At 50.8% G+C, this 12146-nt stretch overlaps 1 protein-coding gene across 5 annotated transcripts in view; it reads right to left on the reverse strand.

The window, feature by feature from the left end:
* Positions 1-565: 565 nt before the first annotated feature.
* Positions 566-12146, reverse strand: part of CATSPER3 (cation channel sperm associated 3) — a 34961-nt gene continuing 23380 nt past the window's right edge. For 3 of the 5 annotated variants that reach the window (XM_070570959.1, XM_008510251.2, XM_008510243.2), the window contains exons 3-8: positions 9262-9501; positions 4098-4280; positions 3251-3391; positions 2765-2884; positions 1744-1901; positions 566-754 (exon numbers count right to left, since the gene is read on the reverse strand). In XM_070570959.1, the coding sequence (XP_070427060.1) occupies positions 649-754; positions 1744-1901; positions 2765-2884; positions 3251-3391; positions 4098-4280; positions 9262-9501 (948 nt within the window). In that variant the 3' untranslated portion in view covers positions 566-648. The remainder of the gene's footprint in view (positions 755-1743; positions 1902-2764; positions 2885-3250; positions 3392-4097; positions 4281-9261; positions 9502-12146) is intronic. The other 2 variants (XM_008510255.2, XM_070570958.1) reach the window with 2 other exon arrangements.

A 12146-nucleotide genomic window follows, 5' to 3' on the forward strand; every position in this document is an offset into this window, starting at 1 on the left:
CCTCCTCCGACCCCTGTATGAGGTGCCTGGGCGTTGCTGTAGGCAACTCCCCCAGACCAGCCCACACACAGAATCCTGCCAGTCACACTGCACTGCACCCCTTGGAGCACCATGACTACTGTGAGCCCAGGGGGAAGCAGAGTAGACTTCCAAAGAGGGGTCCCCACAGCAGTGGGCCCACAGAGAGACATGCCGCTCTGCCGGGCATGGGGACACCCCCATAAAGGAGCCCAGCGGAGGTTCCAAGAGGGAAGTAGGCCACACCTGGTCAAAGGAGCCATACACCCTGATGGAACTGCTGGAGGACTGATGGTCTGGAGTCCTCAGGTGGCTTCCCCAGGAGCCCAGTGGGTCCTTGCTGCTGGGCTCAAGGGAGGAGAGAGACAGTGTGGCCCCTGGATGTGGCTTCTGGCCAGGGTGAGTCTTGCCCCTCCTCTCCCCACTCCCTTGGCCCGGCTGTGTCATGTGGTAGAGTGGGGAGGGTGTCTGGGGAATCAGACTTCACGGGCACCCACCCAGGCTCAATCCCCAAAGGTGGGGAAACACCATGATCACAGCAACCATGTGAGGTCAACACAGAAAGCCTGCGTTTATTGGGGGGACTGTCACAGCTTGTGAGGCCCTTAGTGCTTGGATGCCCACATCCAGCTACTTTTCATCAACATTTTCTGAGGAGTGGGACTGCTTCTTCTGGGGCAAGTCTTCGAGCATCAGGTTCAGCACGTGCACAATCTCGTAGTACAGCTCTTGAAGCCTGGAAGTGCAGCAGGAGACGGGCCTGAGCCCAAGACTGGGCTCCAGGCCACCCAGGCCCCACCTACCACCCACTGGCACCTGTACATTCACCACACCTGGCAGGTGTGGGGTCAGGGCAGAGCAAGGGCTTCAGAGCCAGATCAGGCTGGGCTGGAATCCGGGTCTGCCACTCTACCTATGGCCCCTGGAGTAAGTTATTTCACCGCATATGTCAGGTTGGAGACAATAAACTCCCAGGCTCTGAGTGAGGTGACTGTGTGGAGGTGCCCAGATACTACCTGACCCACTCTTAGGCCAAAAGTAGGCATTCTATGATCCCTTCCTTTTAGTTCCTCCAGTCCATGAAGCCCTCCAGGGGGTTTCTGTCGAGAAGTGAGGTTGATCCTGTCCTTCCATGTTCAAGAGCCCACTGTGGCTCCTTAGTCCCCACGCCCCTCCCCTTCCTGCTCAGTAATGGCCAGTTATAACCCAGAGAAGTTAAGTGAGCACAGCCCTGGGCCAAGCCAAGCTCAGAGCTTCACATACACTATTTTCATAGAATCGGCTCAGCAGCCCCTCAGGTGTCAGGTGGGAAAGGAGCAGAGACTTGCCCAGAGTCACACAGGAAGGTAGTGGCAGAACCAGGCCAGGTGCCTCAGCTCCTGACTCGCCAGCCAGTGTTCTTTCCTCTGCCCTCTGAAAAGGGGTTAGTGTGGAGGGGCCTGGAGAGTCAAAGGAGTGAGCATCTAAATACGAGTCAGGGTGGGCTGAGGAGGGACAGTGGAGCAGAGTCTCCCCAGCCACAGGCCTGTCCACACAGCAGCCCAGCCTCTGTGCATATGTAGAATCCTGCACCCCCAAGCAGGGCCTCGTTCTACCCACTCTGCACATTGCCCATCACCCCCTCGCCCTCCAAGACCATCTGACATGGCCCCACCCTCAAGGAAGCCCAGGCACCAGGAAAGGCCTGGCCTCTTTTGGGCCAGGGTTGGTGGGGCTGGGACTGACTTGCAGATCGTAGTGTCCTGGTTGTCCAGAGTGGTCAAGTAGACATCAATGAAGGGTAGGCTAGTGCCAAAGTCATCCAAGACCATGGGGTCAGTGTGCCGCAGTGTCTTCTTGAAGTTCTCCACCAGCTCACTGAAACTTTTGTAGTCAACGTTTTTCTAGTGAGGGAAGCATAAAGAGAGCAATGATAAGAAGATGACACCCAAGATGCACAGAGACCTGGGGACCCTCCACGAGGAGGCCCAGGCAAAGGCTGACTCTAGCCCCTGGGTGAGTCCTGAGCCTAGTCACGGGTTCACCCTGACCCTTGCTGAGCCTGGACCCCCAACCACGGTAGCCTCGTAAGACATCATCACAGACATGAGGATAGGTGACACAGGAAGGACCCGGTGAGAGCCTGAGTGTGGCTCAGCATGGCCTCACCCTGCCCTGGAGAAACCTTGGGCACAGTCAAGACAGGCAGATGTCTCCACCTCAGAGAGGAGGCTGAGGAGAGATGCAGTGACCACAAGGGGAGGCAGGGGCAGCGGTTCAGGACCCGGCCCAGGGAGCACAGAGCACTGAGACTGCCTGCCACAGCTGTATCATACTTGACAGAAAATCTCTAGCCTGTTGTGTTCATTCTTGTTCTGGTTTAGAAAACCTGAGGTTAGTAACACCTGTCAGGGCCTCCGTGGCCCCACCCATGCCGTGGACGGGGGCCATGCCTGCCTGGCACCCAGTGAGGTCTCGGTAACAAGAGTGCTCCAGGCAAAGGGCCCGGCAGTGGAGTTTTGCCCACAAAGGAGGAAGATACTACAATTACAGCACTCAGCACTCTAAGAGGTTCAGAGAAATGCACAACGCAGAGAATAAAGCCCACCTCTGGAAAATACAGGGGGTAGGTACCTACCTTACCTCAGGCCACAGATGCCTGAGGCCACCTGGCCTCTACATGGGCCCCAAGGCTCCTCTTCCTGGCCACTCCTTCAGCCCTGATTGTCCATCCATCTTTGTCCACCTGCCTGTGGAGATCACCTACCCGTCTCTGCATCAGCCTGCTGACCTCCTCCTGTTGCCGCTTCAGAATCACCTGCTTCTCTTCCATGAGTGTCATGTGCCTCTCCACCATCAGCTCCCGCTCAAACTTTTTGATGGAGTCCTAGGGAGCAGGAGCATGGAGGTAAGGCGTGGGCTCTCACCACATACCCATCTTCCCTAGTCTTGCACTGCTGCTCAAGCCCCTCAGCAGGAGGACCTCCAGCCCCCAGACAGGGCCAGCCCCCAACTCAAGCTGCCAACTGCAGCTACAGTGACAATCCCAAGCCGCTGTCCTGCTGGCCGCCATCATGAGGCAGGGAAATGCACTGGCTCAGGGAGAAGAGTTGGGCTGGGGTAGGGAGTGGCCCACCTGGCCACCTCCCCTCCCTTCAGGAGAGACACAGCTCAGGGCTCTACCAGGAGACTTGGCTCACAGCTCCACCTACCACACCTACCCCAACCCTGATCCTTATAAGTGCCACTTCACCTCAGTGTGGATGATCATCACACCCACAAACATGCTGAGGAAGATGAAGGAGGCAAGCAAGATGAAGACAATGGTGAACGTCCGGCTCAGAGTAAAATTCCGGGCGTCTAGCTGGTGCTGCAGGTCTGTCCAGCCATCAACCTGCTCGGGTGGGGGAGGGTATGCCAAGTGTCAAGGCCTCGTGGGGTAGGCCTCCTTCTCACCCAGCCTCAGGGAGCCCCAACCCCACCAAGGAGGAGGCTGGCCCTGCCTCCACATCAGGCCCTCAACAGCCCCCGATCCGCTGACTTCAGTCCATAGATGGTGGCTTGGGGATGCAAGGCACCACTGGGTGGGGGCACTTCTGGCCAAGGTGCTCTGGGGACTCCTCCAAAATGCCTCCCATCCTCCCCAAAAAGACACTGCCTCTCTGCTAGGCCCTCCTTTGGAAAGACCCTAGTCTTTCCAGAGTCCAACAGAGTCTAGACTTCTAATTCGGGCTTTGCAGGCTCATTCTGGTTGGATTTGTGACAGCCTGTTCCAAAAAAGGCTATGTGACATGGGTTTCACTTCTAAATTAAACTTAATCCAAATGAATTATCTTTTGAGAACTCTTGAAATTTTTATAACCCTGTTGGACAAATGGAAATGCTCTAGGGAGTCACAAAATTAGAGGCAGAGACGGACTCCTGGCCAGGGCACTGGCCTCTGCTTAGTCCTGGGAGACCAGCCCTCAGCTTCCCTGGCCCAGCTAAGCACATGAACGTGGGGAAGGTCCCCTGTGAGGCCCAGCGTGTCTTCACACTCACTCCAGCTGGCAAGCCCTTCTTAAGGCCCCTTCCCCCATCACTGTTCCCAAACACAGTACCGTGGCCAAGCTGAAGAGGGTAAAGAAGGCCACAGCCAGGTTCCCCCAGTTATTCATGTCACCCCCGTCTGGAACTCCAAATAGGTAGAAGCCCAAGATAGCGAAGATGTACATCAGGACAAAGAGCAGGATGATCACAGAGGCCACGGTGTAGACTGTCTGCCCCACAGCGGTGATGAGCGTCTGTAAGACAGGGGCACCGGGGCTAGGCAAGGCTGCCAGGCTGGGTGGCGCTCAGAGGACAGAGTCCAGTCTGCCCAGACCACAGCTGTCCCCAGTATCCAGTGCCATGCCTGGCACATGATAGATGCTCAATCAGTACTTGGAGGAAGGAAAGAGGGGAGGTCGGGGCACTGGTCCAGATTCTAATAATTACCAATGCCTGAACTCCGCTCTCGTCACCTGTGGGCAGATGATGCGTGCTGCCTTAGATCTGGGGTAGTCGCCCCATCAGCACCACTAACCGCTCTACTTGACCCCCAGCCTGGCTGTGTAATCATCCCAAGGTGTCCTGCTCCTGCTTCTCAGCTGAGGGCCAGCCCTGAATGTTCTTCTAGGCCCAGGAGGAGTAGAGGAGCCACCCCGGGAGTGGAAACGAAGAAGACTGAGAGGAATGTGGCTTCCCATTCTTTCTGAGCCCCATTTCACAGGCAAGTCTCCATCTCATGACCTCAGTCTTCACCCTGTGAAATGGGCGTTTGTCTTATCTCCCACTACATTGCCCACTCCTGGGGAGCATAGTGAATGGCTCCTCGTTGTTCATTCTTCATGCCCTGGAGTCTTGCACACAGTAGGTGTTCAATACATGCTCAGCTCCCTCGATGCAGTCACAGACATAACTTGAAGGTAGGTAGGTGTTAGCCTTCTTCCCACTTCAAGATGAGGGATCGGAGGCTCAGAGAAGCAGAATGACTTGGCAGGCTTACACTCCAGTACAATGGCAGAGCTGGGACCAGCCATTTCTTGGCTTAACACTAGGAAAGGAGGTACATGAGAGATCTGGGACACAGGACAGTGAAGTTCTGACAGTTTGGGGTAATATGGGGAGCAGAGAGACAACCCAAGGGCACTGGGGCTGCCCTGCATGTGGACTGGTTGGGCAGCTGCCTGCAGGGGTGAATGCATGCCAGATGCCTCTCTCCTTTCCTCAGGGGAAGAAAATCAATGTTTTGGAATTAATTCCAAAAGAGCTGAGATGTAAAAAACTGCCTCCTCTCCCTATGAGACAGAGACAGAACTTCTTCCCCAAGAACTGCTAAGACTGAAGAGATAAGTCCTCAAGGGAAATGCTGCAATGGGATGCAGTCTGCAGATGAGGTCTGCACGGTGGGGGAGGGGGTGCACCAAGCAGTGGAACCTGAGGTACTGGAGAAGGGTGGGGGTGAGGCCCTGGCTGGTCTCTGACTTCCAGGCCAGCCCGCAGGCCCAGAGCTACCTGAGGTCAAAACCAAGCAGCCTTGAGAACAGCCGTGGGGAAGAGGTAATGCTCTCCAAAAGCCCACATGGGACTGACTCCCAACAGCTGGCCTTGGCCACGTTCTTCAAGCACCATCTAGGCAGGCCCCATTAGGCTGCAGACTGGAAGGTGCAGAAATCCAGTCTCCAGGATGGTTGCCCAGATCCCCATAGGCCAGTAGCTCCTTCCTTGAGGAAGTCCTGGGCTTTCGAGGCCTACAGCCTGCTTCCCAGTAGGTACCAGATTTTGAATTCCCAAATTCTTTGGGGAAGGAATTCCTAACCCCAGTTCAGCTCTCCTAGGCTCTGGGTCAAACCACAGCTGCCCTTCTGGTCCTGGGGCATTCTGGGTATGGAAAGCACCTCCAGGTAGGGCAGGTGCCCAGCCTGGCTGCTCTGATGTGCAGAAAGTGATGAGCCCCAAGGAGGGGGAGGTAGGGATAAAGGCGAGGCTGGTGCTCCCACCACAGCCTGGCTTCTGAAGGTTCTTCTTCAGGCTGAAATGCAGATAAACATGGGGACTGTGGCCCTCAGGTGTCCAGCTAAGAGAACTTCTCCGTGTGCCAAACAACAAGGCACAATTTCCTCGTGGTGCAGGTTTATTGCCATAAGGCAGAAAGCAGAGTGTCATTTTAATTAATCAGGGGATGGGAGCCAAGAATGTGGCAGAGTGCCAGCTCTGGGCACTGAGGCTGCTTGCTCTGTTAAAGCCTCATTGAGACTCAATGAGTATAAATTAGCACAGAGGTGCAGGTGCCTACCTTTGGCACCTCCAGCACCCCCCCACCAGCTGGCCAGGCCAGAGTACAGAGGGCATGTAATCCAGAGTTACTTCTGTGCCTCTGGGGATCAGGGGCCCAATGACATTACAAAGGCTGCAGAAGAGCCACAGCCAGAGGGCCTGGTGGTCCCCAGAGGACAACTTTTGGATACAGGGCTCTGCTTAGTGACAGAAAAGTGAGGTCAAACATAGGACATATGTCTACATGCATGTCGTGTCTACATGTCCGTGGGTCTCTATGCACGTCTACAAGGACCAAAGACTGAGCAGAGGCCTGCAGTCACCAAGCAAGCCAGGCTGAGCTCTGGGATAGACCTTGGCCAGCAGGGAAGGCTGTGCTTCCTTCACTGGATCCCTGGGCTGGAAGGATGGGCTGTTCTTGCCAAGCTCTAAGCCCCAGGCACCTTCAGGCCTTCGCCAGGCTGCCACGACATGGCCAAGACGATGCACTTAGCAGGCAGCTAGTGCCCTCAGCCTCGCCAGGTGCTATTCCAGGTCACTGCCCTTCCCCTCACCCCCAAGATGGAAGCCGCTCCTCCCACCAGTCCTTTCTGCTTCCCTCCTCCCTGCACAGCCCTGGTCTTCCTTTCCCTCAGCCCGCTGCCATCACCACCTTCCTCACATGACTTCCGCAGGTTTCATTCAGGTTCATTCCATGATAATCCCTCTCCTGGCCTCACCCAAACATACTTTCTTGCCTGAGGATATCACTCCTCAGCAGCTCTCTCAAGGGAGGCTGTCTATCCCACACTGACCTGATTCAGGAGGCCACTCACTGCCTTAGCCCCAGAGCCCCCATCTCTATGGGCAAAAGCCACTGTTTCTGGGCAGGGCTAACCTTCCAGCTTCCCACTCCTCCTCGCATCTTGGAATCTCTGCTTCTGGGCTCCACCCCATCCTGCTATCATCCTGGGGGCCTTCAGCATCTCTATGAAATACCGACTGTCCCTTAGGCCTCTTCATCCCTTGACTTCCTCATCTCCAGTGACCCTCGCACCACTTCAGGTCCCTGTTCCCTTGGTGCCAAACACCTGGAAAAACAAGGCTACACTTCCCACTGTCTGATCACTTCCTCACTTTGAGGTGTCCACCACCTGGCACTTACTTCCCAGGACCTTCAGTCTTCTTTCTTATCCACCTACCTTACTCTCCTCTCTACCTAACATCAACTCCAATGCCCAGAACCTCAGACACTCCCCTTCCTCCCTTCTAGAAACATTATAGGGTCTGTCTGTAGCCTAAAAACAAGGGGAGCCACTTTTAAGTTTAAAAGGAAGGGTGCCATGATTTGATGGACACTTTAGAGATTCCTCCCAGCTGCTGGGGTGTTTCTGCTCCAGGGCTTTCAGTAGTGTGGGAAGCCATTGCAGGAATCCAGGTAGAGGTGGATGGTGATGGAGAAAAGATGATGGCTGTGGGGTGAAAATATGTGGACAAGTCAATAACTATTTAAGAGGCCATGTTATAGGACTTTGAGAAAGAGGAGTCAAAGCTGACACTCAAATTTATGACTTGGCAGTTGAATGGGGGTGGGGGAAACCCTTCACCAAAAGACAAAAATATGGGAGGAGGAGCCAGGTTTGGAGACTTGAGGGTGGGGATGGGGAGAATGATGACTTTCAGTTTAGACATGTTGAGTTGGAGGAGCACGTGAGATGTCCAGGAGGCAGTTGGGTCTGAAGGTCAAAGAGAGAGACTTGGAGAAGTGAAGACCCCTGAAAAGTAGAAGAGATCACCTAGAGTGAGAAGAGAACTCAGGCCGCAGTCCTGAGAAAACAACGCTTACGGGCCAGGCAAAGAAAACATGCCCCTGAGAAGTCATGCCCAAGAGGCTGGAGGAAAACCAAGAGAAAGCGGTGACAAGGATGCCAAGGGAAATGGCCAGTGGACTTGGTGACAAGGAGGCTGTTGGCAACCTCAGAGAGGCTAGTTACCTTGGAGTGGAGAAGAGAAACCAGGGTATACGTGACAGATAAGGAAGGGGGACGAGGAGTACAGACACCTCTTTCCAGGAGGCTCATCATGAAGAAAAGGAGAAGGAAGGCTGGACCACCGGGAGGGGACACACACACAGGAGTGTGAGTACATGATAGCAAGAAATAAATGAATGGGGTCTGTGACAGGGGGAGCTCTTTTACATTCTCCTTATCGTCTCTACCCGGGACTGGGGCTTCCTGAGTGTCGGGTCCAGGCCCTAGACAGACAGATACCCAGGCAAGCTAAGGGCAATCTCTCAACAGAACAGGCTGACACACCCTAACTGGTCAAATAGGTCCAAACCAGCCCCTTCCTGGAGAAGCACGGATACTGGGTACAGAGCCAGGGCAAACATACTGTGTCCAGAATGAATGCTGAGGGCATGGTTGGGTCAGCTCTGAGGTTCATTCTGAAACCTTCTGAGCCAAGAAAAGCTGGTCACCCATGACTTCCAACAACCCAGGAAGACTTCCCAGCAGGAGCAGCATTTCCAGAGCTACCTGAACAAATTAATGAGACTATTCCCATCAAGAGAAGCAGCATATATTTAGCTGTTTAGAGAAAGCAGTGAGTGACCAGGGCTACCAAAAAGCTGGAGGCTCCTGGGCATGTATTTCAGAGTCTGTATCATAAGAAAATCAGTTAATTTGCAGCACGGAAGAGAGGAAAAGTTCAGATGGCCTCTGGAGTCAGACACACCTTTCAAATCTCAGCTCTGGCATCTAAATGCTGAGTGACCTTGGGCCTCAATTTCATCTGTAAAATGGAGCTAATAATACTTCCCTATAGTTTTTTAAAGATTAAATGAGATAATATTGGTAAAGATCAACCTGCCACACAGTAGGACTCAATAACTGGATGATAGTAGTAGAATTATTATTTCATCAAGGGCTGGTGGGCAGATGGGCGCTATCGCCTGCATCAGCACCAGGGCACCCCCAGTTTCCTCACCCGGATACCACGGCTATAGGTGATAAGTTTGAGGATGCGCAGGGACTGTATGCCATCAGCGATGTTGAGGTAGGGGTAGTGCTTTCCCTTGAACTTGCGGAGACCATAGGGGATGAAGACAGTGATGATAATGACCACATCCAGCACATTGTAGCCATCTTTCCAGTAGTCGATGGGGTCCACGTAGAGCTTCATGCAGAACTCGGAGCTATAGATGGACACAAAGATGAGCTCTGAGACCTGCAGGGGTGGCAAGATTTGGAGGGTCAGATCAAGCTGCAGAGCCTTAGAGTCTTGGCTCTCTCCCTGACTGGGTCACCCAATCAGGTGTTTGTGTTGTTGGGGGCAGGGTGCTCCTAACTCACCCACGTGAGAGAGAACCCAAGCACACAGTGGACACACAGTGTGCCTGATTCTCTTCTCCTTCTGTGTCTTCCCTACCCTGTGGCCCTAAGCCTGGGGCTAGGTTTGCCCCAGGGTGCTTGGGAATGACCAACTGACTGACAGAATGACTACCTAGGCTCCAGTATAAGGCAACTCAACATGCTAAGTTTTCCCAAAGAGAAGATCTCTAGCGTTTTCTGGCCACCCTGAATATCCAAACTTTTAGGAATATAGATGAAATACTCAAATATCTACTTATATTTACTCTATTAATCACACACACTTAAAATCAGTTAACTAATCTGTGTCTGAAGAATATTGTGTTTTTTCCACTTTATAAAAGTGGAAAACAACTTATTGAAATCTTATGAAACAATCTTATTCAAATTCTTCTCATGCATCTACAACTCCAGTGGCTTTGTTTTTACCAAAAGGCACTTCTGAGTCATCTAAGTTTTCCTTATCATCAACGCATTCATTCACTGAAGAGGCTTTGATTGACCATCTACCAAGTGCCAAGCAAGCACCATTTTAGGTCCTGGGAAATGCAACCGTGAATAAGACAGAAAATCCCCAGCCCTCAGGAAGCTTACAATCTGGTAGGAGAGACAGAAATACATATATAATATAACATCTAATAGGAGGAAAATGAACTAGCCAAAGGGGCCATAGGGCCTGGTCAGGTTGGGGAGAGACAATCGTGGCAGCTATTTTAGGTAAGGTGGTGAATGGAGCCATAATAAGCTGGGAGAATGCTTCCTAATGGCGAGTACAAGGGCCCTAAGGTGAGAAATGGGTTGTTCAAGGAACCACAAAGTCAGCATGGGTAGACAGCAAAGGAAACGCAGGGCGGGAGATGGAGCTGGAAAGGTAGGCTGTGTAGGGAGGGCCTTGTAGGCCTGATGAGAGCTTTGAATTTTAACCTCAGCCTTGGAGGATTTTGAGCCAGGGAGTGATATGAACCGGTTTACATTTTTAAGAGATCTTGGTGGACAAAGAGACTGGGGAAGCTAGCAAGAACAGCAACTGGGAGGCAGGTTACAGAGGATACGACAGTGGTAGAATTATTTCTAGCAGTCGTCTAGGCAAGAGATAAGGTTCAATTGGATTGGGTTCAGCAAGAGAAGAGGCCAGGTTCCAGATGTATTTTGTGAGCAGCACCGACGGGACTTGCTGATGGACTCAGGGATGCACGGGGAAGAAAGAAGGTCAAGGAATACTCTAGTGTTTCAGACAGAACTGGGTAAACCATGGTGCCTTTAGCTGAGATGAGTTTGGGGTGGGTTGAAGGGGCCTAGAGAGAGTTTCTGAAAAGAAACAGAACAGCTTTCGAGATATATACCATCTTTTAAAAATAGGTCAGACGCTGTCACTAGAAATTATAACTCAAGGCGCAAACTATCATTTTAGATAACATTAGGGCAGCTGATGTTTTTATTTGTTCTGTATACTTATATTTGCGGTCTCTACAAGGCAACCATTTACATACACTTTTATTTTTTTTTTGACTACTATGTAATATTTAAGATACACAAAAGGGTATAAAAAGTAATATAATGAACAACCATACTACCATCCAGTTTAAGAAATAAAATATTCCCATTACAGGCAGAGTCTCTTGTGGATCCCTCATTCCTCGAATCCCCTTCTCTTCCTATAAAGGTACTCCTATTATAAATCTAGAGGATGTCCTGCTCATGTATTTTATACTTTTACCACATATGGATCCCTAAAAATACATGGTATTGTTTTGCATTTTTTATATATAAATAGCATATATACTAAAGTATTCTTCAGCGATTTGTTTTTTTTTACATTTAAAATTATGTCTAGGAGATTCATCCGTGTTGATATGTGTAAACCAAGTCTACTGTTTTCACCACTGTTGAGCAATGCTACTTACGAAAATACTACAATTTATTTATTCTGTTACCAGCTGAGTGACATTTAGTTTGTTCATAATTTTTTACTATCGCAAAGAGTATAATAGTACAAAACGTTTCATCCATTCTTATTTGTTTTCTTGTACTCATATGTAAAGTTTCTCTATTATCTACATAGGAGTGGAATCACTGGGTTGTAGGATATAAGCATCTTCACTGTCACTGGATATTGCCAAATTGTTTTCTGAAGCTTAAGATCAGCAGCCTTCTTATTGTGTTAAGTCCTTCCAATACTTCCTACTGTCAGATTTAATTTTTGTCAGTCTGATGAATATGAAATGTATCTTACTTTTTATTTTAATTGTCGTTTTTTGAATTATTAATGAAGTTGGGCATCTTATATGTTTAAATCATAAATTGCCTGTTTCTAATCTTCTGCCAACTTTTCTGCTGGGTTGTTTCGTCTTTTTCTTATTTATTTGAAAGACAATCAATATTTCAAATATTTTGACTCTTAATCCTTTGACTGTTCTACGTGTTGCAAGTATCTTCTCCTACACTGACTTGTCTTCTCACCTCTTTAATGCTCACTTGATGAACAGAAGTTAAAAATTTTAA

This window comes from Equus przewalskii, chromosome 13 (genome assembly GCF_037783145.1).
Source record: "Equus przewalskii isolate Varuska chromosome 13, EquPr2, whole genome shotgun sequence".
In the NCBI taxonomy this organism is placed as follows: domain Eukaryota; kingdom Metazoa; phylum Chordata; class Mammalia; order Perissodactyla; family Equidae; genus Equus; species Equus przewalskii.